The following is a 25,589-nucleotide window of genomic DNA, read 5'->3' as shown; positions in this document are numbered from 1 at the left end:
AGAACGTTATCTTCAAGTCAGAAGAGGTCTGTATTTTTTCAATTTAATATCATAAGGGATGCCAGCTTCTGAAGATTTTAGTTTGTGGCACTGAACTACGATTTTTGATCTTGTCCTTTTTTCTTCACACACCTTCTTAAACATCCTACATGAACTCTTCTACAAGTTCCTCACAAACTGTTACCCACAGAAATTTCTTTGTCCTCAGTTACAGAACTTCATTCATCTCCTTGCAAAGGTTTCAGACTTTCAGGATACTGAACAGCAGACAAAAACTTCCAGAAGGCACGTGACAACTTTCTATTGGTTTTGTTCATTTTAAACCTAATCTATACATGACTCTGACCCAGTCTCAATAGATGCTCACACACTAACTAGTTATCTGTAGTATTCCAGCACTACTTATAAAATACAACAAAGTTTTAAATCTTAACGTAGAAATATTTAAAATAAAGGAAAACAAGTACTTATAGGGAATGTTTCCATCTCCACCAAGTACAAGAGGAGCTCAGGAATACAAAGCTGTGAACACACTACATTGGTATTGCAGACCTCCAGGACTAAGCAAGATGAATTCTCTATTCCAACTGGCCCATTATTGGTCCACATTACCTGGGTTATTTTGCCTAATCTTAAACACAAATATATGGCAAGGATCAGAAGAACTATTAGTGAAAGTCAGGCATCACTAGTCCTAAAACCAAAGGAGATTAAAATGATTAGAATGGTTCTAAACCCACTAGAACCTGGCAAGAAACCCCACAGAAAGCTGTGCAAACTGAAGAGGTTGTCTAAATGATTCTTACAGGGGAAAGAGAATTTCGGGATAGAACAGAGACAATGTGGAAACCATGTAAAATTTATTATGAGATTTAAGTGGATTACAGTAACACGCAATACTCCCTATGGGACGTTTAAGGGAAGTACCAGTGGTGAGTGAATGGAGAGACAAGTGAGAGTGTTTACAAGTCCATGCCCAGGGCTCCCCTGAGCGCACAGACCACAAACACCACCTGCAGAATTCTGAACATCCTCCTGTCAAAAAGGCCCAGACCACACTACCCTGTTTTCACAAGTAACACATTCCTAGAAGCCATGGGAACACCTGATTCTAGAACACAGACTTTACCTTGGAATGTTAAGAGAAGGTGCCCCACTTGAATATATTTGATGACAAGACTAAGATCTCTGCATAATACCAAACTCCCAGAATTTGAAAAAGAAAAGGAATTCATATCCAAGTGCAATAGCCTCTGAGTACTTTGCTATCTTTAAAATTTCTTTTCTCAGTACAGTGTCAATACAATCTCTCTGATAACCATCTTAGCTGATGGTTATCTTACTGGATAAACAGGAAGGATCTTACTGATCCTTCTAATAACTCTACTTGGAGGCCTGTCTGAAATCAACAGCACAGAAAGGTCTCTGAACATATAAAGAGATGCTTTGGACACAATTCTGCCATGCAGCAGAGTTCCATGCTGTGACAAACTTAACTTCGAACTGAAACCTCTCCAGCTACACTCAGAGTTTTGCACCAAAGCTAGTGAACCCCACATGGTAGAGCTTGTTCACACCAGAAGTTCACATGACTTAAAAATTAAAAACCAACTACATCAATTCAACCTAAAGAGTCAAGGTTGGAAAATTCTAATTCCAGAATATCAGTCTGATTTTGCAAATTGCCCAGGACTTGACTACAGCTGTTTCACAAACCGTGCTGTGGATCACAGATTCTCCCTAAATTTTCTCAATGTTTCAGGAAGGAAATAAACTATTTGGCACAGAGCACACTGTATTAGTACAGCAGGCACTCAGCCAAGCATCACTCTATTCCCTGATCTGTTCCACTGCTTCTCATCATCCTACTTATAAGCTCTTCAGATCTGCTTCTCTTCCTGCACTGCCCCATAAGGTAAGAGATCCAGAGAATAAAGAATACATTATGGCCTCTTATCACCAAGCAGCCATCACTTTATCATGATGATCCAGAACCTTGCCCAAACAGAGTTGAAACATACAAGTGAAAGAGTAAAAACTACAAACACCTATGGATGTTAGGACCAGTACAGGAAACAAAAACAAGCACTCAAAATGGTAATTTCAAAGAGGAAAAAAAAAAAACTTAGGTTATTATAATTTAATTCATAAATTGTTTTTTTGTTAATAAACTCAGAGGGTTGGAAGAAATGCAGTTACTGACTGCACATAGCAGTAAAAGGCTGGAAAACCTCCTTTTGCATGGAAAATGCTAAGCAACATTTATGGCCACTAAATACGTCATGTATTTGCAAGAGGGTTTCAGAGTAAAAGACCCAGTAAATTCCAGAAGTTTTCTGAGTATCCTAGTAACTCTAGCAAAAAGCCAAATCTGCCTCACTAGAAGAGGCAAAGCATTTCCCAGTCAAAACAAACAAGCAAACAAAAACCTCCAGGCTACTGGTACCTTGGGGAATGTAAAGCTTTTATTGTTAATATAAACTTCAAATATGAAGTCTCATCTGAAGTTTGTCTGTTATAAATTTGTGCCACCTTTCATCCAGAGAGTTTTAATTAAGATAAAAAGATTTATTCAACTATACTCTTATTAACATTAGTAACTTTAACAGTCTTTGAAGTTTTGTCAAGTCATATAACAATAGTTAAGAGCAAAACAGAACTGTTTGCAGAAAGGTTCTTTTAGATAAAAGGGAAACAATATATTGTGCTGCAATAAATATGAAGCAGAATATTTGCCAGCTGGAATAATCAAAATCTACTCGATTGCATTAAGGTCATTTGATTATTTTACTAGGTTTCTGTTAAGAATCTGTCTAAGGACAACTGGCTTTATGGTTCTAATGTGAAAAATAGTTATCTGCCTCTCAAAAATCTGCATCAATTTCCATTTTGTTTTGTAGTAATGGTATCAGAGCGTAGGACTTGAACTACTGATATCCTACACCAGTGATCAAACTATCTGCTCACATCACAAGCATCAAGCTCCACTGAAATACAGAGTTAGAGCAGTAACATCAGGCTGGTAATAAATGATTCCAGAACCAATTCTTATGACTAGCCAAAGCAGGCAATGACTTCACAAATTGGAATCAGTTTACACTTATAAGAAAAGCAACATCTCTGGAGCCCATATATTTGTCTTACCAATGCCCATAAAATTTTGTATAGTGGGTTCATTCAATAGTGACATTTTCTTTCATTGTAACATTTTGTATATGTGAAAACAATTACTGCACTACTGCCACAATATGTTTCTTCTTCTCTGACACCACTGGCACAGATCCTGGTTTGCTGTGCTTACGACGGTTCAATTCCCTAGAAACAGAAAGCAGAAAAATGCAGTTCAGTAGTCAGCACAAAGTTTTATCAAACAACAGCTTCTTAAGAGAATACTGGAGATCTCTTAAAATTCAAATAAAATAATAAGTTTTGCTTTTATTAACTAAAACCAACATATATCCCTATTTGAAAAGGGGAACTGCACCTTTGGTAAGTACCCTTAAAATCAGGCAACCCATAATAGTCTTTCAAATCAACTCTTTTCTTGGGAGCACAGCTTACTTGGTTTTCAAGTTAGCAAGATCTGCTGTTCAAGTTTGTAAGTCAGCTGAGAAAGATGAGTAAAACCCATCACTTTGTTTTTACTTCAGCTGTGAAATTAACAGTAAAGTATGCCATATTCTGCTCCAATACATGACAACGATCCACATGACTGAAAATACTCATCCTAGAGTCTGACTTAAAAAAAGAAAAAAAGGCAACAAAAAACACAAAACCCCCGAAACAACACCCCTCCCAGACAGGCTGTTCTGTTGCCATTGCAGTGCTGCATTACGTCACAGTAACAGAGCATTGTGGCTCCTTATAACATGACATTCACTCCTGGTCCATCAGCAAACTTCTGGGAAGCAGCCAGTCCTTGTTGATACTGACACTTGTCCGTGTTTTTCTTACAATCAAAGGTTAATCAATCCACTGATTCATGATCCCTTTCTGGATGCTAGAAGTAGCTCATACTTGCTCCTCTCACACACTCCCATACGCTGCTGCCACAGCATTGTTTTTGTCAACACTGTGTTAAAACAAAGAGAAAGACAAAACAAAGGTGGAAAAGGAAGACATACTTCCGCCGACGAGCTTCTCTCATGATCCGCTGTTCTTTGATTTGGCAGTAGATACTCTTAGGCAAGTGACGGTGCCGAGCGATGCGTTTGATCTGCGGGTGATGCTGGAACTTCTCCTTCAACTTCTGATTGTAATTCATAGCTGCCTTCTCTCGTGGTGCAAGCTACAAGGAAAACAACACAGACAAACATAAAAGAACAGGGACTTAACTCCAGATTTCTCTAAAAAGCGTAGTTTGAACTTTTAATTCAAATGGCATCTTTCTAGCAAGTGTTTGTGCTTACAGCTATTTAAGAATTACAGTAGATAAACATTAAAACCAACAACTTCAATGATGACTCACTGTTCAAACATAAAACATCACAGTCTCAAAGTTCAGAGAAGTAACCAAACTCTCCCAGAACAAGATTTTAATGTGCTCTACACAAGGAAGGAAGAACAGAAAAGGCCGATAGGGTAAAACTTCTTTAAGATTCGCAGATTTTAATCACTAGTCAGTATAAGTACAAATGCTGAAGAGGAACTGTATTCAAGAACTGCTTTACAGACAGATCTTCACATGGCCAAAACCTTACATGGTGTCTTGATCCATTAGGAAGCACATTGTATATGAGATTTCAAGTATTAGCTTGCCTATATGGCACACAGGGCATTCCAGCTTTCAACACATGGGTAAAAATAACTTAGTATCACAAACATGAAATACAGGAATGCCAGTATTACCCAAAGAAGACAAACTGTATCCACATTTAAAATTATGTCTAAGCCACCAGGAACAACACGAAGTGAGAGGTGTCTTTCTTGCAGCTAACCTCTGGAGGACTTTTTTTTTTTTTTAACCTAGGCATGTTTCCTCTGGTCCTAGTACTTGTTTCATAAGAGGAAAAACTATGCGTGGTGTTTCTGTTTAAAGCATACACTGCTTCACAAGGAACAGCAGTTTGTAAGTATTGTGGATTTGTATGGACTTGAACCACAGCAGCAAGCAAAAACGTATGAAGAAAAGCCCTGTACTGCACAAGTCACTCAGGTTGTAGATACGTTACTGTAACAAGCCCTGTCTTCTCCTTCCTACCTGTATTTTGCCAAGACACTACAGAGCTCCACTGTTTCAGACATCTAAAGACCCTTTGTGCTCTCAAAAAAGCAGCAGCACAAGTCTTGTAGCCTTCCCCACGCACTGAATCCACTACTAACTGCACCTGAAGTCTTACAGACAAAGCAGTAGTTCAGAGTTGTGTTAATTAGTCCCTGCAACGGACTTAGTTTCATTAATTTCTTACTTTCTGAAGAGAAAACAGAACCTGAGTTTCAGACAAACACATACACACACAAAAGCCAGAACAGCAACAAACCCTTCCCCAATTTATTACACGAAAGAAGTCTGGGAATTTCAGCTACATTATGGAGCATACTTTTTTCCTTTTGAAACTAGCAATCAGCTATTTCTTCTCTACTCCAGAGGTCACCTTTAGAAGTGACTTCTGTCACACTGCATCAATTCTGGATATATTATACAATTTAGTTAAAAAAATACCACTAATGATCTGTTAGCAAGAACTCAAAAATATGGCAAAGCAGTTTCTCTTCTGGGACAAAAACAAAGCAGGTATCAGATGGAGAGTTGCTCGTCACTGAAAATTCTTACTCAAGTATCACAGTATTAACTCTTATCCTCCATTTGCCCACACCACCTTATTCACAGATGGAAATCCTTCTGCTTTACTTACATTGATCTTAACCTCTCTAATTGCAGGTGAATAAATTCCTCAATTCTAATATAATAAAGCTAGTCTCTTCAGCAAAATTCATTCCAGTGAGCCAGCCTCAAGAGCTGGTTCTCTCTCAGTAAGTCCCAGGTGTTCCCACTCCGCCCAAAACTGCCAACATAATCAAAATCAAAGAGCTTTTATTTTAATTATATTCAATTATTTTTCTTTAATTTAAGAAGAGCAAATTGCTGCTGATTTAGTGTAACCCTGGTGATTCTGCAGACAAGAGGTGAATCTGCAGATTAAAGATACATCCAGGATATCTTATTTAAAAAATTAATATAGATTAAGTAGTGGATATACCCAAGTCTCTTCCCATCTTTAAGTGAAATATAGCTTTTAGAAATGCACCTAGCTGGTGCCTTGGCATTCCATTAGTGAACGTCAATGCCTAATAAGCCAGGCTATGCGTCCACATGATGACTAAAAGAAAACAAAGGAAGAAGACCCCTGGGTTACTGACAAGAGTCTATTTGCCAAAAATACTAGCAAGCCAAGAAAGCAGACTGAAGTAAGGTGCCAAATTCCAGTTTCTCTCTTGCAAAGGCCATCCTGGATAGTTGAAGACACCACTACTTTCCATACTGCTTTGAGCTGAGGAAGATGCCATGAAGGCAGCGACACAAGGTAGCGGGATTCGAGATTTTGTTTACAGGAACTAGAATACTCTGTAGAGTATTAAAAAATATTGGGATTTCCATATCACGAGTGGTATGACTTACGACCCTTTTTCCATATATCCTGAAGTGAACATCCAATTCTCCTCCTGTATGAAGAAACCAGAAATCACGTGTATGCAAGGATTTGTGCTGCTACAGGAGCACTGCTATGCAGCAAACACAGTGAAGAGGGAGGAAGAGCCCTAAAGTGTGAGCTGCCAGCAATAGGAAAATATGTGCTTCAGTAAACTACGCCCTCTTTTCTCCCTCCAGATGACAGGAGCTGGTTATTTCCTGACCCCTCCATGCAGAAGGAAGATAAGCATTTTTCCAGAGCCCTGACTGCAGAGCTAAAGTCACCTTTAATAAATGATACCCTTTTTAAGTCTGTGCATTTGTACCACACAATATTTAAAAACTCTGCACTATTAGTTTCCTCTAATTCAGGAGGAATAGGAAGTTGCTGTTTATCTATCCTGTCCAGACAGCTCTTCTAAGCTAGGGCAGATAGAACACAGATGAAACATTTTTAGAAGGCAAACATATCCCAGCAATTCTCCACAACATAGTCTGTGGAGAAAAAAATTGTTATTTGCAATTTCTCCACTGCTATGCTGCAAATACTCTAAAATTGGTTGCTATGAAGTTTATTACTCATCATTCCCTTGAATCAAAACCTTACAGCTTCTTAACATCTAAATGGACAAAAGAAAAGAAAGGTAACATAGAAGTGAAGAGCACAGAATCGTAGCTAAAGGGATGGAGCTACATGTGCACTGAATCACAAAGGAAAAATCACTCTGAAGAGAATGCCTTGTCACACAATATCTGGTGCTGCTTGTTATCAGCCCCATCTCGCAAAACAGAACCATATACCAGAGGGAGACTGAAAGGATATACAATTACTTGGACTGTTTTGATGCTTTCCTGCTTATGCTCATTGCTAGACCAAAACCAAGACTTGTAATTGTACTTTCTCCAATCTCATTCAGTCCATACTTGAAAGCTGTTATCTCTGTGTCTTGTAAGAATGTATAAAACCTCTGTTCCACTTCTGTTACACTTATTTTTCACACTAGTTTTATGCTTACTGAGATACAAATCATTCCCAAGCATCAAGTTTTCTTCTCCAGTGATCCAGCGCTGTCTAATCCTCAGCTATTTTACTATTTTACTAACTGAAACTTACTCTATCACTGCTTTTCCAGTCTTTTTGCTAGGACCTTTGTAACTTTTTTCCTCCAATCCAAAGGTATTCCTCTTTTCAGAAATTCCAACCCTCTCCACGACTTCAGGCACAAAAGCCTCACATATACTCATCACATTTTACGTACAGTATTTGAACAATTCGCAGTACCCTAAAACTCCTGTTAAATTGGGTCTTTTGTTGCAGGACATGCAGAGTTAGATGGTTACTGCTTTAAAAATAGAAACTGTGAAGTCTTATTTGCCTTCACACCGTTACAGGGAAAACAAAAAAAAAGCAATTTTAATAAAATAATAATGAAAAAGCATTGCATATTATTTTAAAGCAATTGCCTCAACAGAAAGATTTGGGTTTGTTACCCCTGCATAAAAATTCACTGTCAGTGGAGTGGAGACAGCATGCCTCTGGCTCCTTAAGAGACTTGGGTTCTTACTTCAGTGTTTCACTGATTTTAAATAATGAGTGCAATGCCAAATACATTAAAAACCAAAAGAAACATGCATGTCAGAACTGATGACTGCTAGGGTAGCCACTGCTCAGAAAGTACAACTCTCCAACTGGATTAATGTTCATCAGTCACAACCCAAATACTGTGTTCAGTCTAACTCCCTTGTTTCAGCACTGCGAGGTTCCAGTAAGAATACGCTCCCAACAGAGAACACAATGTTTGATGATTACCTTTTCTGTTTCTCTTGCAGGATGTTGGTTGCTATCCCTCCGCACCCCAAAAAAAATCCATCTCAAAATACAATGTATTCAAGATGCTGGCATTATATCAGAAACACGGTGACCTTTGGATGAGTCATTCAATCAAATCTTCTCAGCTAAGAAAAATAGCAGACCAAGCAACTAAGCATTTAAGACACACTCTGACACTTCCGACAGAATTACTGAATGTTCAGCTTGAATATTTGAAATGTTCAAAAAATAGGCACAGACTACGGAAAAGCTGGACATTTATAAACTGAGCAAGCACATGTCTGTGAAGATAAGAACACCAGTCCTCCAACAAACAAAGAGCAGATGCTAAAGAAAAACAGCAGAATCTGATAAATAGCCATTAACACCTGCAACAAAGTCAGGAACAACCAAGCTAGATGGACAAGGATTAATACTGCTGCCTGCATCCAAGTGATAGTCTGAAGTTATATCCAAGAACGTGATAAGCCACGAAGACTCCACCTTAAGTCTTCACACCTATAATTCATCTCTGAACGTGTGAAAAATAAGATTTGATATAGCTGCTGTAAAAATGCATGGCAGCACTAACAGCTCCAGACAGTAACTACTTCAATATTCAAAATTCTATAACTTTTTAAATTCAAGGCTTCAACAATGCAATAATTGAGCATGCTTCCACACAAGATCCAGGGCTGTGAAACACTATCAGTTATTACAACAATTTTTGCAAGTTCATTAGCACCACCCATCTGAAATGAGAGCAGTTCTACATAATCTGTTCCTTTGAAGTTTTTCTGAATAGTTTTGCTTTCTTAAAGTGTTTCTCGATATTGCAAGATAACATGATGTTTATTCTAAATGATAACTTCAGTTTCAGATAATGAAAAATAAAAAGGAAAAAACATGCAACTGTTTCTACTTGTTACAATAACTGACAGTCATCTTGGTAGTTGACGGCCAAAGATTTGTCAGAAATGCTTACAAACCCCTAAATATACAAACTAAAAAGCTATTTCATATGATCCCACACAAGCAGAACTCAACCCTACACACAGACTCCCAGAGGTATGCCAAGTAGCAGCAATATACTTAAAAAACAGGCACAGCCTATCATGCATAGGATTCACAGTCAGGTTATAGAACAAGAGCATTCATGTGCAGAAGATACTCGGCACCTGACAATCAAAACTGGCAGTGCCTCTTTTAGACCCATCCATAGCCAGTTCTCACTGATGCAAATACTACAGAAGAGGACAGAATGTCATTTTCTCAAGTACTTGGACTACAGTGATGCAGTCCCTCTGGTATATAATATTCCTGTGACACAGAAGTCCCTGGAAGTTTTCAAAAAGTGTTTAGATGTTGTACTGAGGGAATGGTTTAAGTGGGAAATACAGGTGATGTGTGGACGCTTGGACTGGAGGATCTTAGAGGTCTTTTCCAACCCTGATTCTATATTCTAAGCACTCAGTTTTGTACATACTTCTAAAAGCAAAGTATCCTTATTCTTCCATAGGAAGAAGCCAATGTTAGCTAGTAGTCAACAGATTGAATTTTGTTTTTATTTTAAAATATTAGTATTCCATACAAAAATGCTATTGTGACATTCTTTTTACCCACTTGTCCATCACAAAAAGGTTACAGAATAAAGATGCGTGGTAAAAATACCACAGATTATTCTGTTCTGGAACAGCATGTTAGAGAGACAGAATGGTCCTTCTGCATTAACTATGGAGATTGTGATTAATGAGAGAAAACTTCAGCTAACCCTGTAAAAAGGGTGTTCTTGTGAGCCTACACATACACCAACAGAAAAACAGGTAACGTGTCTGCCCAGTACTGCACCATCTAAGCAAATTCAATATAAAACTCATCAAAATGTCCAGAACAAGCTCTTCAAAGCCCTTGAGATTCACAAGTACAAGGCTGATATTTACATGTTAAATATTTTACTAAAGCACTACTTGGAAAAAATCCTAAGAATCAGTTCAGAACAGAAAAAAAATAGCATCCCAAACACAGAGTTAGTCCATTAAAGAAACCCAACTTAAATGTAACAGCCTGTAACCACAAATGCTGCATAGGGTACAAAGGCTTTTTTCCCATTACTTTATAGCAAGCATGAGAAAAAAAATAACAAGCCTTCTGAATGCTTATGTTGAGCTACGGCTAAAGACACGCTCATCATTTTAGCTGTGCTGCTCCATATGCAATCTTCCCCAGTGCAGAGCAGCTCATGTCTTTCCCAATCCACACTGCAGCCTCAGCACTCTCACTGACCCACCACCCCTCCCACATTCACTTCCCTCCCTGCAGACATTATCACTTCCACATTCCCTCCACACAAACAGCTGTATGGAACAGATCTGTCCCTTTAACGGTACAATATTCTTCCCTGAATTCCAGCTCCCCTCTCCTCCTACATCAGTCTTTTACAAGATCAAGTCAAAATTCCTTCTAGAATTACTTGACAGTTTTGCTTTTTCTGATGAGCTCAGAAAATGCAGTGTAAGCACCCCCAAGGTACCCTAACAACATAAAGCTGCATGAAGGTATTACTCCCAGTGGACAAAGCATCAAATTCTCTCTCTGAAGTCAATACTCGGTACTTTAATTCACCTGTGTGAATGAATATATGCAAGTGTAACTGTAATAGAACATTTTGGCTTTGTCCACTAATAACCACTTGGACACATGTAACTGAAAAGATATGCAACTAATTAGATTGAACCCGCTCTTACTAGGAAGGCTTCAACCAAACTGACTGTATCGTATAATTGTATTAAATAGAGCTCAGTCTAGCTCACCCACTTGATATTTGAGAGCTACATAAGCTAATGACCATCTCAGTTATGCACTGTTATATAGTTTACTTGCAGCAGTGCATATGCCTATCGTGGCATGAACTGGACATGAGTCAGATCAAAATTTTTATAAAGCAGTAACCTTAAGCTTCAGTAGACACAATTACACATAGCAAACTCAAATGTATTGCTTTTAGTGCAAAGTTATGTATACTCCCCTGTAGCATCAAGAAAAAGTTAATTAGAACTCATTATTACTGTTAAAATTAAACAAGATGAAAGTTATCTTGTATAGCAATAAAAATGCATTTAATCTTACTAAAAGCCACAGTAAGCACAAAGAGCTGTATTGCACACATTACTTTTCAAATTAAATACAAGTCATGCTAAAATTTTACATTTTTCCTTTAGAAATAAAACGTTAGAAGTTGAACAGGCTAACCAGCTGTCGTAACAAAAAAAAAAAATCACCTCAAACATCCAGCCTTGTGATAACAAAAAGCAAAAAACCAAGTCTCTTACCACTCCCAGTTTTTCAGAAGCATTGGCCTTCCACAGACGAATATTCATTTCATCTGAGCCACACAGAATGTATTTATTATCTGAAGTCCATTTTACAGTGATGACGTGCTGCATCCGTTTTGTATGATATACCTCTCTAAAGTAAAGAGAAACATTTTTAAATGTTTTATCGTCTCTTTTCCTACCAATGTTGCCTTTCAAATAGCAGTTTTCTGTTCACAAAAGAATAAGTTTTCACTTTTTATTTTAAAATATTTTTCAGAACACAGCATCACCCACTGCCACCCAGCCCTGTGGCTCATCAGTCACACCTTGCGGCTGAGATCATCCCCTTCCCTCTACCCAGTTATCTTTAAAAGTAAAATCCAAATAGTAACAGAAGAGAAATACAAAAACAATATTCAGAAGCCATGAAAAACTAGACTGAGCTTGATCTGGGCAGGGAGTGTGAAAAGAACATATAAACCATGTATCACCTTAAGTAAGCTTTAGTAACATTAACCATCACTGTAATTCACACTCAAGTGATGCTCTACACTACAGAAACACTGCAAAGAACTGAGCACAAGTACCTTCCAAAAACACCGATGCTTACATCAGGTTTTACTGACATTAAAGGTTTAATACTGCGTAAGCACATATGCATTTTCATAAGCATTCCTGTAGTTACTCTCATTTTAATATTTGGCTCAGTAATGCACTTTTTTCATTCACCTTTGAGGAATTCAGTATTTTTCCCCTTCCTCCCTGAATTTTCAGCCTCTCTCTCTTCTCTTGCTTTCACCACAACTTATGAAATTCCATTTTTAGAGAAAGGAAAAACACAAAAGATGGCCAAATAACTTGGATGTGTCATTTAAAAAAAACCCACAGACATCAAGTTCCATTTACCAGGCATTTACTGACTTTAAATCAGCTTCCTAGTATATATTATTTCTCATGGCTACACAACCTCCCTTTTATTTATTTATTTAATACAAAGCCGTGGAAGTTAGGAGATTCAATTTCAGTCTGGTGGGTGATCAAAAATCTGAGTAAATAGGAACCCTATCAGGGTTCTTGTTCACAGATACCCTGAAGTGCCACCCAGTTTTCCTAAGAGGGATCAGACATTCTGTTTGGACATCTCTCACCCCTCCATAGGATTTATTTCAACTACACTGTTCCCAAAGAGTACAGCTTTTAGCAAATTTTAAGTGTCCCAGAATGCCCCAGTCAGATTATACAAAGCTAAGTTCTTCATTTGAAAGGCTCTTCCCCACTAGGACTTATAGCAGTCAAAGAGAAAGACAAAGAGAGAAAAGGAGAGGAAGAAAAAATGAAACAGGGAAAAAGAATGAGAAAATGAGGAAAAATTTCTTCCTTATTAACAATCTGCTGTAATGTGGAATAAAAGCCTTTAACTCTTTTATTGCTGCATTATGGGATCTGTTCACTTACTTCAATGAAGTGATTTAACTCTACCTATCACCCCTTCTGTGAACGTTCCACAGCACAGAAAGCCTGGGGAGCACAGATTTTAACCATGCTGTTTAATAATAGAAGAGTAGGGGAAGTAAAAAAAAAAAAAAACAAACAAACAAAAAAAAGGCACTACACTGCCTAACTATATTTCAAATAGTATTGCAGGAAAAACAAACTACTCGTAGGTTAGTTACAAAGGAAAATAACAACAGCCCCTCTCAATCTCTAATGAGGTACAGGAGCATACGAACACATTAAATAATGCATACAAAATTACATCAACCCAAAATAAAGATACAGTCCCCCCAGTTAATATTCAGCTTTCCCCACCCCCTCTAAACCACCTGAAACTTAAACCATCCTGGGGGACAAGGTTAAGGTGGGGAGACAGTGGAAGGAGAGTAAAAGAAAAAGAATAAAGGAGGGAAAAAAACCCAGAAGGCTGACAGAATAATGAAGGTGGGTTTATGAAGAACAAATGATACGAGATCAACCTGATAACTTGCTTTGATTTTCATCAAATTGAAGAAGAAAATAATGGAGACAACAGATGCGATCTGAACTTCGGCAATATATTTATAACATTGCTTTATGAAGTACCACATGAAAATCTAATTCAAACTGAACTGTATTCACAGCATTGTCATATGACTCAGAACCTGGTTAACACAGTATGTACACTGTGTACTGAAGTGCATGGAATTAGATCACAAAAGTGTTCCATACTGATCCTTGGGAATCCATGACAGTGATTTTCACAGCAACTTTACTAACCATCCATACAGGATGAAGACAGTGCTGGAAAACCAAATGCTACAATATTGTAAGCCACTGTGAACTTCGGTGGTGACAGATAGAGTACAAAGTGACCTATAAAGATTGTAGACAGATATGCAGGGAAAGAAAAGGAGATCAATTTTGGTAAAAAAAAAAAAAAGAGTACACATAAGAACAGTAGTTCAGAACTGATGCTCCATCTTCTTGGAAAGCTGTCATGGAAAAAAAGTACAAATTTGTAGAGTATGCATAGGGGAAAAGAAATTTAGCATACAATAAGTAGTATCACACACAGCAATGGAAGTAGGTCCTCTATATAAGTAACTAATGCTTTCGTAGACATATAGCCTCCATCCTGGATACTTATGCAGCAGAAAACAAACAAAAAACAGAAGAAAAAGCCAAACATAAAATAATTCAGAAACCGTACCCATAGGACTCCACTGCAGTTTTAATACAAAATAGCTGAAGTACTGTTACTTATTAAATACAAGTTCTACTCACAGACATTCCAGAATTAGCTGTTGGTTACATGACCCATTAGAGTCAAGTTGTATACAGAATAAGGCTTAAGATCCACTGCAATTGAATTCCTCAGTGAAGATAAGAATTAGAACTTTACGGATTATTGAGGGAGGTCACTGAGGTTCAGGAGAGCAAGACAGAGTTGTAAAATCACTCACCTGCTGTGACCTTTGTCTACAGGAAAAATGCGGACAGACTTATCGAAGCTGGCAGAAACAAATTCTTTCCCAGTGGGTGAATAATCCACATCAAGAACAGCAGACACGTGATCCATATGCACCATCACAGGTGACGTAAGGTAGCGCATATCAAAAGTATATAAGCTGCAAAATAAACACATCAACAGCTTAATATCCAAACAACTCCAAAGTGAATAGTTTTTTGCTTAACAGCTGCTTTAATCATGCACAAACCAAACCTGAAGAGGGATTGAACCGCAGAGAGAATTCAAAACTGCAAGTAACAAATGAAAGAATGATGCAGTACTTAGAGCCTGAAAAAAAGCTTCCTAACTAGAGGCTTTAGTTACTGAACCAGACCTTGGTTTTTTTTGGTCACTCTCAAATAACAAAGTTCTCTACCACTCCCTACAGTATTTGCCCCTGGGCCACTGACTCTGCCTATTTCTCCAACTAGCACACTGTCTTTCTTAGCTCCCCTCCTCAGATATATCATGTGAACTCAGACGAGCACTTCTCAATCGGTTATCCTCATTATGGCAAGCCCATCAACTCCTAGGTTTCTAGACTTTCCCATATTTGAATCTCCTAGTAATTCAATGTCTGCTGTGAAATTCCTGTTTGGTTGGCACCCTTTCCTATAGCCTAGTTGTCCTTGTATCAGACATCCACTGACTGTAGGAATCCAAGTAAAGCTTGGTCCTTCAGCACAAACAGACGCTACGTCAGCAGAGCTGAAGACCTGCACCATTTACACTGCCTGTAAAAATGAACATAGCTGCTGGACCACAGCTGGTTTGCTGTTCTGCCTGAGCTGTGAAGCTGTGAAGCTTAACACCTGAGGCTTACTTGTACTCCTGTGAATCAACAAAACCTGCTGATACATAGTAAGGTGTAGTAACTGCATACATCATTTTTTTGCCCAGTACCAATAAATAAGGGTGCTTTACAGACAAAGCATTTAATGAAATTAGCTTTTAGTGTGCATTTGGTAGAACTACTATATTAAAATTTTCTAATTTAGCAGTAAGCTTTTCACCCTCCTTCCAACAGATGAATGCATAGTTGGAATTAATTCAATGTCTCTTACTCAATTACTTACTGGCAACTATACTTTCTCCTCCTGAATTCTCCAAGAAAAAGTATGCTAGCATCACTTTCAAAACTGCTACTTCATGTAATCGGCTAACACTTCATGCATGTTTTTGATACATGCTGCACACAGTTTACCAGAGGAGAATTTACCCTAACAGCTACCAAATTTAGCTTACTGCAGGGAAAACAACGATGTATAAATAGATTAGATAGCCTTGCCACTCCATAACCAAAACAGGTGAAAAGCAATACTTTCAGTACAATGTCAAGGTTTGGGCCAGATTCTATCTCCTTGGAAAAACAGCCTTAAGATAAGTGATAAAAAAAGTCCTATGTTCTAAAAGAAAGCAGTGATCTATTGTTAGATCACTGACTTCCTGGAAAAAAGGATACAGAGCACATTTTGCAGTGGCCTAGTTTTGAAGAGGCAGCTTTTTCAATACCAGATTAGCTATTCACATGAACAGTATCGCCCAGAAGTAAAAAACAGCTCTGAGAAACTGAAAGGGTAAGTACTGCAGTCTTTGGAGCCATTTCATAAAAGATTAATTTTAAAGAGATGTTCTCATCAAAATAGGTGATTGGTACAATATATCAAGCTTCACAAGAGCTGGTAAGAAAATAAACACTTATACTGATTGCCTCAGACTGGACCAATATTATTTCCCTTCCAGGTCCTACTGTAAATTATGCTTGCATAGTTAAACTGCATTTCTATAAATTGCATAGGCTGCCTGGAAGAGGAACAGGCAGTCTACTACCAATTGTAGGGTCTGTTCTGTGGGGTTTTTTTGTTTGTTTTTTTTTTTCCCTTTTTAAGTCATTGAGTTTATAATTTGCTAGGTTACTACTTAAATGTTCAAACTTACAGTTTACATAGGTGTTTGTTTATTTTTTTAATGTATTTTAACATGATGACAAATCACTAACAGACTGAAAAACATACTACGTCAGGATTACCAACAAGCAGGATAACACTTACTTGTAATCTTCATTTGCTGCAGTAAAAATAAAAGCTTCCATGGGGTTCCAACACAGCGTATTTGTCCTCATGTTCAAGATAACCTGAAAGACATTTACACGTTGATACCTTGTAGCAGACAGTAAAATACTGGTTATACTTTAAAGCTTCTCATACCACAAGAGAGAAGCAACCACTTTCTAGATACATAAGCATGGTAGACAAGTAGCGACATACTTGAGAGGATGTATATTTAGCAGCATTATGATTGGAACCCAAGACTTCCTGCCCCTCAATATGTGATCACTGCAATTAAGTGTTACTTTGCAAGTCATCTTGAAAGTAAGTTCTTCTTATCAATCACTTATCCAGAAACTAACATGTAAACCTGGATCATCTTAAAAATCTGACTTCATCATATTTACAGTTACATTAATGTATACTGTTAAATACCATATAAACAAACATGCTTAGGAAATGGTATTTCAGAGAATATTGTCATTAATTAATGTTCTGAACCAGCATCTGCAAAGCTATTATAGCATTCTGATGCATAATTATGGGGCACTTGATTAACAAATAGATCATTTTCTATAACACTGCAGGCCAGCCATAATCCTACTTGAAAATCCTGAAGTTTGAGTATTTCACACCATGGTACTCCAAGCTCATTTCTGCTCTCACCTTACCATATCAAAAAATGCACATATACATATGTATAACAAAATACAGTTTTACTAATTATAATTATTAAATAATGAACACAATGTGATAGTGATGGCCTCTACTGAACCTACACAAAAAAACAAGGACTGTGTCCTTCGAGTGTGTTCATATCCTCATGACTCACATTTTCCATAAATCCTCATTTCCTAGGTGACGTTATTCTGCACAATATCAAGTCTGTAATGCAAAATACTGCTAATTTTCAGAAATAAAAGGCATCCAGAGCAGAATGCAATCATCAACTGTCTGAACTGACCTCAATTTTGAGAGCTGAAATGTACTGAAAGGATAGGCCAATGAAAAACAGCTGGTTTTTTTTTTTTAATAGTCCGTACACTAGAATTTGCTCAAATTCCATTATTGTTTTTTAAATTATAAATGTTATATAATTATTACAGAATCAAACAATCTAAGAGAGTTCTTTAATCTTCCCTGTTCAAGTTTTCTAGGCACTGCAAAATGATTGCAAAACTGAAACACACTACAAGTAAAATAAGTCTTTTAAATCGTAGCTTAAAGTAGCTCTAATATTGCTAGGAAATCCAGCTTCTTTTCAAAAGGGGACAGGTTTGGTCAAGATTCCTGCTCTGTATCTTGCTTCATAATTTATTCACCCCAACTAACAGTACTCAGTTTATTGCAGCAGTGGCATTTGGAACTAAAAGAGAGCCTAAGAAGAGGACCCTCTGTACAGTTCTGGCATTGTGCATGAAAACCTGGGCTGAGAGTGATTCATGTCACTCTGAAGACATTAAATAATAGCATTTCAGAACTATCTAGACCTGTAGCAGTCACCTTCTACTTTGGACCAATTGTAGATATGCTTAGTCATTAAATAAGGAGAAAAGAAAAAAAAAAAAAAAAAAGAGTCCTGATTAAGACATGACTGCATTATGAAGTTCCCAAGAACTTGGCTATCAAACGTTTACACTACATACACACAGAAGGATTTATCCCCATAAAAAAAGAAAAAGACTGCTCTGCATGCAGAGCAAGGCTCTCTAGTGGTGGAAAGAAAATGCCTTAGGAATTACCTTGTTTATTTCTGGCAAGGAGAAAAAAAAAAAAATACACACATACAGAGAATTCAATACAAGAACATAAAGTTCTTATTGTGAAATTGCTGTCAGGTCAGGCACTTTATCAAGAATTACAATGGAGTGAGCACGACAGCCTGTCTGAATGCAGGAAAAGGCTCTTTTAAGTCTCAAAATTTACTCAGTTAAAAGACTCAACATTAAAGATGAAAACTCAGTGAAATCACAGCTTCTCTTTCTCTACCTTCAGCACTACTTAGACTATTTCATATTCAGTATGATTATTACTGCCAGAAGCTTCTGTTAAAATTAAGAGAACATACCTTCTTTAATGGAGTTGATTGTCTCATATCATACAGCACAATATTTCTGTCAGAAGCACAGCTGCCCAAAAGGTACGTCTGAATAAACAAAATATATGATCAGTGCGTATTGTCTCCTAAAAATTTCTAGTGTAAGCAACAACTCATATCAGATACCTATTTCACTGAGCTGGTAGTCAGATAGCAGTTCCTTTCACTCAAGTAAATATGTTACCATTCTTGATGTGCAGCTAGTTCTGAACATTTTAAATAGCTTTTCCAGTAAGTTTCAGAATCCACCCAGCCCTCTTGATAAGTTACACACTTTCTCACAGACTTGACTTCAACTACCAGTGCAGCCAGCCTCAGCACTCCATGACCTGCTGCAGAAGATCAGAGGCTGCTGTTCTGCCCCAAGAGGGAAAGTTGCTGCCACAAGCAAGTGCCACAGATGAAAGCTCCGCAGCCTCACAAGTGCTAAGCCACGTAACTGAGATACAGATATGTGTTGCTGCAGGCAGAACAGAGCCCTCCCTGCTTTGCTTTCTTCTCTCCCCCATCAACAGGATGAAATGATAGAGATAAATATGCAGTACCACCTTCTAACAGAATATGCTTATGAAAACACGTATATACAGCCCCCTACATATTATGTTGAAACACATAACGAAGTTTATGTTTGGAAAAAGCAGTTAAAGATGATGTTAAGACAGCTTAGACCTCATGTTTATAAAGAAAAATACTGACTTCCAATGCATAATAAAAAGGTTACCTCAATTGGATTAAATTTTACACTGCTTATGCTATCAAAACCCCACGTCAGAGAACACATGGGACTGGTCCTTTGTTCATCCCAGATGTCTACTTGCTGGCCACAGGTAGCAAAAACAGCATCCTTCCAGTGGTGATCGATTCCTGTATACACTGTCTTTAAAGTGGAAAAAAGAAAAAGCTTACAAAACCAAACACATAAGTATGTCAGTGTTTTCTGATTGTTACATATTACACCTGCCATGCTTTTATTCATTTATATAACTGAAAACCAAGTGACTGTTGCTGCTGGAAACTGAGTCTTATTAGGTGTACCACTCTACAAAAGGCTGCCATTCTGGGCTCTGTCTATAAGACAGAAATGCATGCATTTATTGCTAGCTTCCAATGGATGGGTATTAGCCACGCTTTGTAAGTGGGCTTCTATCTTCAAAGCAAATGGAATTTTAAGGGTACAAATTTTCGATTAGAAAGTGAGACATAATCACTAGACATAGAGTTTCAAGTTGTCTACTCATAAAAAGCATTCAGTGCTGATAAAATAATTTTGAGAACAATTGAATGTGCTGAAGTATACGTTTTTTCCATTTGTTTTTGTCAAAAATAAACCAAAATTCTGTATTGAAAGGCTGTAAGATATGGCAATAAAAGAAAAATATTTAATGAAGACTAAGTTTTTACAACACACAGAAATCAACTACAGGAAGATCTGACCAGTTCCCAGGAGAGTAATGATTAGTAGAGACAGAACTGAGCAGTCTCTGCTAACATTTGAGATACTCCTCTCTAGTTAAACATAAAATACAATGAAATTTTGAAGGTACTTTAAAAGTGTCATTACAAAATTTGATGCCATCACTTTGCAACACACTATGATAACAGGTGATATCAACCTATTTTTCTTTTCTCCAAAAGCTAGATAAGAATTGGCTCAAGTTTAATTCAAAAGGAATGTGGGAAATCAATGCTTAGCTATACTACCTTTCCAAGAATTGTATGAATTGGTTCCTCTTCTTCTCCATATCCTGGGCTCTCCATTTTCCATTGCTTTACAGTTTTGTCATCACCAACCTAGAAAGAGTGAAGAAAGGATGCATTTTACAAAAACATATTCTGTTTTATTTCACCAGATGTCTGTGCAACTAAGTAAGAGGAACTTTGCAAACTAGAATGGATTACTAGATTTACAAAAATAAAGTGCTCTTTCTGTTCACCATTCACTTTTATACCTGCAAGAAAATTGGTTTCACTTGTCATAATATTTCATTAAGAACTCTTGATAAAATATATGGCCTGGCTGGGATAAAGTTAACATTCTTCACAGTAGTCCATATGGTGCCAGGCTTTGGATTTGTGGCAAGAACAGTGCTGACAGCACCTATGTTTTGTCTACTGCTGAACAGTGCTTGCACTGTTATTATCCTTGTCGCTCCCATCAGCAAATAGGCTAGAGTTAGGCAGGAAACTGCAAGAAGACTGGGGAGGAGGGGGAAAAAATGACAGCTGACCTGAACTGTCCAGAGGGGTATTCTGTGCTACGTAATATCAGCAATAAAAACTGGGGTAGTGGAATAAGAAAAGGTGAAAGATGTTGACTCCCAGGTGGCTGCTGCTTATAGACAGCCTGCCTGTGGAAGCAGTGGAGCAATTTCCTTTTTATTGCTTTTTAAGCAACAAAAAAAATTAAAACATTTAAGATTTTTAAACTAAGTTTTATTTAAACTATCTAAACATTGCCCCCCAAAAACCCTCTGTGATCTAGTTGTCACTGTGGATACTTTCCAACTATTAAAGGAGGTGTTTCCAGCATTGAATAGGAGAAAAAGTAACTAGTTCCTCTTTACAGCTTATGTCAGGCTACGTGTTGTGATTCTTAATCAGATGGCACCTTGAACTCCACATTATCTTTTGTGAATCATCTGATAAGCATTTAAACTGTTGCAAGGCACTCCAGTTCAGTTGCTCCAGTTGCATGTGCCTAACATCATGCTGCCTCTCACACTATGCCAACACAACCTTCCCCAACACTGCACAATGACCTGGGCCAGGGAAGCAGGCAAAAAAAGTTTACAAGTTTAACTTCCTCTTCTGACAGTGCTACTTCTGTTTGGTCCTCCCACCTCTCAATTTTCAGGAAGACTGATTGACAAAAAGATTCTAATTTGGAGTCGTTAAGAATTTCCTACAATTCCTAACATTGTTACTAGTGTCATAACCTGGTATCTACTTCAGAAGAGATAAATATGTAGTAGTTAAAATAGCTCTTGAGGGAGGAGGCAAGTGATTTCTTTTTTGTCAAGCTCAAAAGATAACACTGTAGAGTACTGAGGTTGTGTAAAGAAATTAATTGTATTTTTTCATCACAAAATTGTTCTAATGCAAACAGGAAGACTCACTACTTTCAGACAGCTTGCGTGCAACTCAATTAGATGAAGCTCATACAAATGAACAAAGCCTTACTCACATAACTTTACTGAACATAATTATCCAATGGAAGCCATCTTGAATTAGCTGCCTATCTAACGACAGGCTATAGAAATATTTAGAAAAGTAAATATTCATACATCTTCCAATAAATATACTTGTTGCTCTAACAAAAGCTAGTTTATTCAAAATGTAATTAGTTGGCCATTCTCTAGCAATTATTTCTATTTATTTCTTCCATAATCTTGAATTATACCCGTAACACAGCACCAAAAAGCATTTTCATCAGAAGCAATTGTCAGGTTCAGAGACAAATTGAATAAGATATAAATAGCTTCAGAATTAGTACTCGTTAAGTGTTGTATAGAAGAGAAGTTGCCTACTGGAAAACAAACAGTGAACAGGTGTTAGACTACATTAAGGAGAGACAATATACTTACAGTAAAGAATGATGTACCACAGAAACGAGCACACATGCCTCGAACAAAGCCTTCATGGGCTTGTAAAGCACGAATACACTGTCGTTTGGTCAAGTTCCAAATTCTAACCTGTTAAAAAAGCAAGAGTATTCTGTATGTTCTTAAGTTGTTTTTTTTCCCCCCCCAACAGCCTGTAGCTCAAGTACAAGAGCTCACACATGCTGTAACAAACCAGCCATGCTGGCTTGGACAATGGCCAAATTTTATAGCATTGAAATTATTTATTCCCTTGTTGAAAAAGAAAATTCAGAAGTGCAGCTTCTCACTTCTTACCCCTCTAGACTATATGCTTACCTTATTTTTACATTCCCCTATTTTTGAACTAGAATTCTTGCTAAGAGACAACAGCAGTGATAATTTCAGCAAATATAACCTCTTTAAAGTGAAAAATACAAGGAAATAACCTCTGTAACAAATAAAGTGTTCTCAGTCCAGTTGCTGCAGTTCATTTTATACAGATGTCCAGCTTCCACAAATATTTCGGTTTGAGAAATTGGGCCCATTTAGAAAAAAAGAAACAGAGGAGCTCCATTTCCACATATCGTCAGCACTTAGTACTGCAGTTGCTCTACCAGCAGATGAGAAGTCTGGTTTCACATAAATATATTCCCCACCTCTTCAGAAAAAGTTAATCTCCCCTACAGCACCACAGGATGTGCATACGTTCTATAAGAGGCAGAAAGCAACCAGCTACCCAAAATACCTCTTTAAAATATACAAACCCTATCAAATGAAGAAGTGTGTGAGAGTACAGAGAAGACAGGCTATTCCCTCCCCCCTTGCAGCTGACTCTTGAAGTACCCGTGATTGCAATTTTTAATATTTATTTAAAATTTCAAGCAAATAAAGAGGCTTTTTGTTGTTATTGTTGTTGTTGTTTTTTAAAAAAACAATATGCTATACTATTCCACAAAGTTTTTGATTGTGTACCGCTTCCCATATCTTATCTGACTTCACGTAATCTTCTGACTGCAGCAGCTCACCTTCTTCGGAGGGGATGCAGGTGCAGAATAGGAAAAAAAACAATCACAGACTGCAAATATCCACATTCACAGCTGCTACTCACAGCTGAGAGCTGCTGCCTAAAGCTGTTTGAAACTCTGTATGCATTGGGAGGTCACAACCTACACCTTGAAGAACGCTGTCCCAAACTGGGCAAATTGCAGCTTCTGAAAGAAGGTCACATCTGAACAAAAGGTAATACCACAGCTAAAAAAAAAAAACCCACACACGAAATAGGGAGCATTTAAAAATGAAAGAGAAGAAACAGACCTTTTCATTGAAGTTTCTAACTACTGCTTACCTCTCCATCGCATGCTCCAGACAGCACTGTAGACAAACTCTTTGGGTGTTTGGCTATGCAATTAACTCCATCTCTGTGGCCATCGAGTGAGCTTAGAAAAGGTTTTGCGAACACCCGTTCCAGCTTTGTTGCATTCAGAGCTCTGATGTACTCACGTGCAACCTCAAATGGATGCAGTGCAGGGTCATAGTTTCTTGGAACTGCAAGAAGAGTAACACAGGCATAAGTAACGCAGTAAGAACTGTAGGTCAAGGTGAATTGAATTAGAAAGCTTTTCCTATTAACTTTCCTGCCAGGGAGGTAGTTTTTGGGACACTGAGATTTTTACACCCAATACTAAGGGCCACCCTGCGTTTGCTCACGCAGATACACCTGGTGAGAAACTGGGAAAGACAGCAGGTATGGACAGGGTGTTTCTGGTGCTACCTGCTCCATTCTGGTTTGTGCAAGAAGGCTGAAAGCACAATGGAACAAATGACACCAGATCATGCACCATAAAGTAATCCTTAGTTCAGCCTGCTGACTCCCAAAGGATATCTGACACACACTAAAACCTCTGAAATCTGATGAAATTGAATTGGTACCATCCTGTCACATGACAGAGAATTTGTTTTAACAGCTTACATACAGATCACACCAGGAAAATAAAGATATGTTAAGTTTCTGTCCCAGCTGGTGACTTTAATCTTTTTCAGTGTGTTAGTTACAAAGCCACAATAAAATAACTACGAATAGCTGCTATGATAGCATAGCCACTTATCTCTGAATCAACCCAACAACAAAGTACACACACTGTGAACTGCTATGGGCCTACCATCCCACTTAAGATGAGGCTATGTTTTATGCAGCCAAGATCATACTACGGCTTGGAAAAGACCTCAAGGATCATCAAGTTCCAACCTCCCTGCCACAGACAGGGCCACTGATCTCCAGATCTGGTACTATACCAGGCTGCCCAGGGCCCCATCCAACCTGATCTTGAACATCCACAACCTCTCTGAGCAACTGTGCCAGCACCTCACCACTCTCTCAGTTATAAAGTTCCCACTGACATCCGACCTAACCTTTCCTCCTTGAGCTTAAATCCATTCCCCCTTGTCCTATCACTATCTACCCGAGTAAAAAGCTGACTGCCCTCCTGTTTACATCCCCTTTTAAGTACTGGGAAATATGCTCCTTCTGACAAGGGCTGCTGGTTTTACACACTTGATTTCTGACAGTAAGGAGAAGCTGTGTCTCATTTTTAACACGTTAGAGGTGAAAAGGTGTGATCACGCAAGAACGGCGACAAATACCAGGAAAGCAGAGCACAGCAGGGCACGCTCATCGGCCAGGCCGGAGTCGTCTGAAGAGCACCAGTAAAACCAGCAAGACTGCCAATCTTAGTATAGGATGTACTACAGGATGAGGCGGCAGCAAAGAATCAGCAACAAGTACAAAACGTTCCTATGAGTAACCACACAGCACTGAGGGCGGCCCACGAAAACCACAACCGGGACGAGAAAGTGCCGCGAAGCGCTCCCACCCCCGCGGCCATAGGAGGAGCGCGGGAGCCCCCGAGCAGCGCGTGGCGGCCCAGCCGGGAGCCGCCCTCCCTCCATCTCTCCCTCCGCTCTCACCGCGCTGCAGATCCAGCTTCGTCTCCCGGACGTAGTCATCGGGATTGCGGCTCAGCACCTTCACCCGCATCCTCGCCGCCGAGCAGCACGCACACGGACACACGGGCACGCTCGCCCGCTTCCGCCCTCCACCCGACGGCTGCCTCCTTCCCCGCCA

At 38.4% G+C, this 25,589-nt stretch overlaps 1 protein-coding gene and 1 long non-coding RNA gene across 2 annotated transcripts; one reads left to right on the top strand and one right to left on the bottom strand.

Moving 5' to 3' along the window:
* Positions 1 to 843: 843 nt before the first annotated feature.
* Positions 844 to 25,583, bottom strand: DCAF13 (DDB1 and CUL4 associated factor 13). The gene is made up of 11 exons (XM_010709194.2): positions 25,433 to 25,583; positions 23,814 to 24,013; positions 22,472 to 22,579; positions 20,589 to 20,678; positions 19,609 to 19,764; positions 18,858 to 18,935; positions 16,793 to 16,875; positions 14,695 to 14,859; positions 11,771 to 11,906; positions 4,125 to 4,288; positions 844 to 3,315 (listed from the first exon to the last, which is right to left on the bottom strand). The coding sequence occupies exons 1-11, from the start codon at positions 25,500 to 25,502 to the stop codon at positions 3,228 to 3,230; spliced, it is 1,338 nt and encodes a 445-aa protein (XP_010707496.1). The 5' UTR covers positions 25,503 to 25,583; the 3' UTR covers positions 844 to 3,227.
* On the top strand, positions 3,323 to 7,652 carry LOC109366859. The gene is made up of 3 exons (XR_002113515.2): positions 3,323 to 3,962; positions 6,444 to 6,524; positions 6,645 to 7,652. It is a non-coding gene; the product is annotated as an uncharacterized LOC109366859 (long non-coding RNA).
* Positions 25,584 to 25,589: the final 6 nt, after the last annotated feature.

Source organism: Meleagris gallopavo, chromosome 3 (genome assembly GCF_000146605.3).
Source record: "Meleagris gallopavo isolate NT-WF06-2002-E0010 breed Aviagen turkey brand Nicholas breeding stock chromosome 3, Turkey_5.1, whole genome shotgun sequence".
Lineage (NCBI taxonomy): Eukaryota > Metazoa > Chordata > Aves > Galliformes > Phasianidae > Meleagris > Meleagris gallopavo.
This window is presented reverse-complemented; position numbering and strand designations above follow the sequence as displayed.

What these genes read in the sequence shown, in the direction of transcription:
- DCAF13 (XM_010709194.2), bottom strand. Translation starts at nt 25,502, where the DNA reads ATGCGGGTGAAGGTGCTGAGCCGCAATCCCGATGACTACGTCCGGGAG. An exon ending in AATCAACTCCATTAAAGAAG is followed by an intron (nt 16,876 to 18,857) that starts GTATGTTCTCTT and finishes AATGTCTTTCAG; the next exon opens with GTTATCTTGAACATGAGGAC. An exon ending in GCAGCAAATGAAGATTACAA is followed by an intron (nt 14,860 to 16,792) that starts GTAAGTGTTATC and finishes TTTATTTTGCAG; the next exon opens with CTTATATACTTTTGATATGC.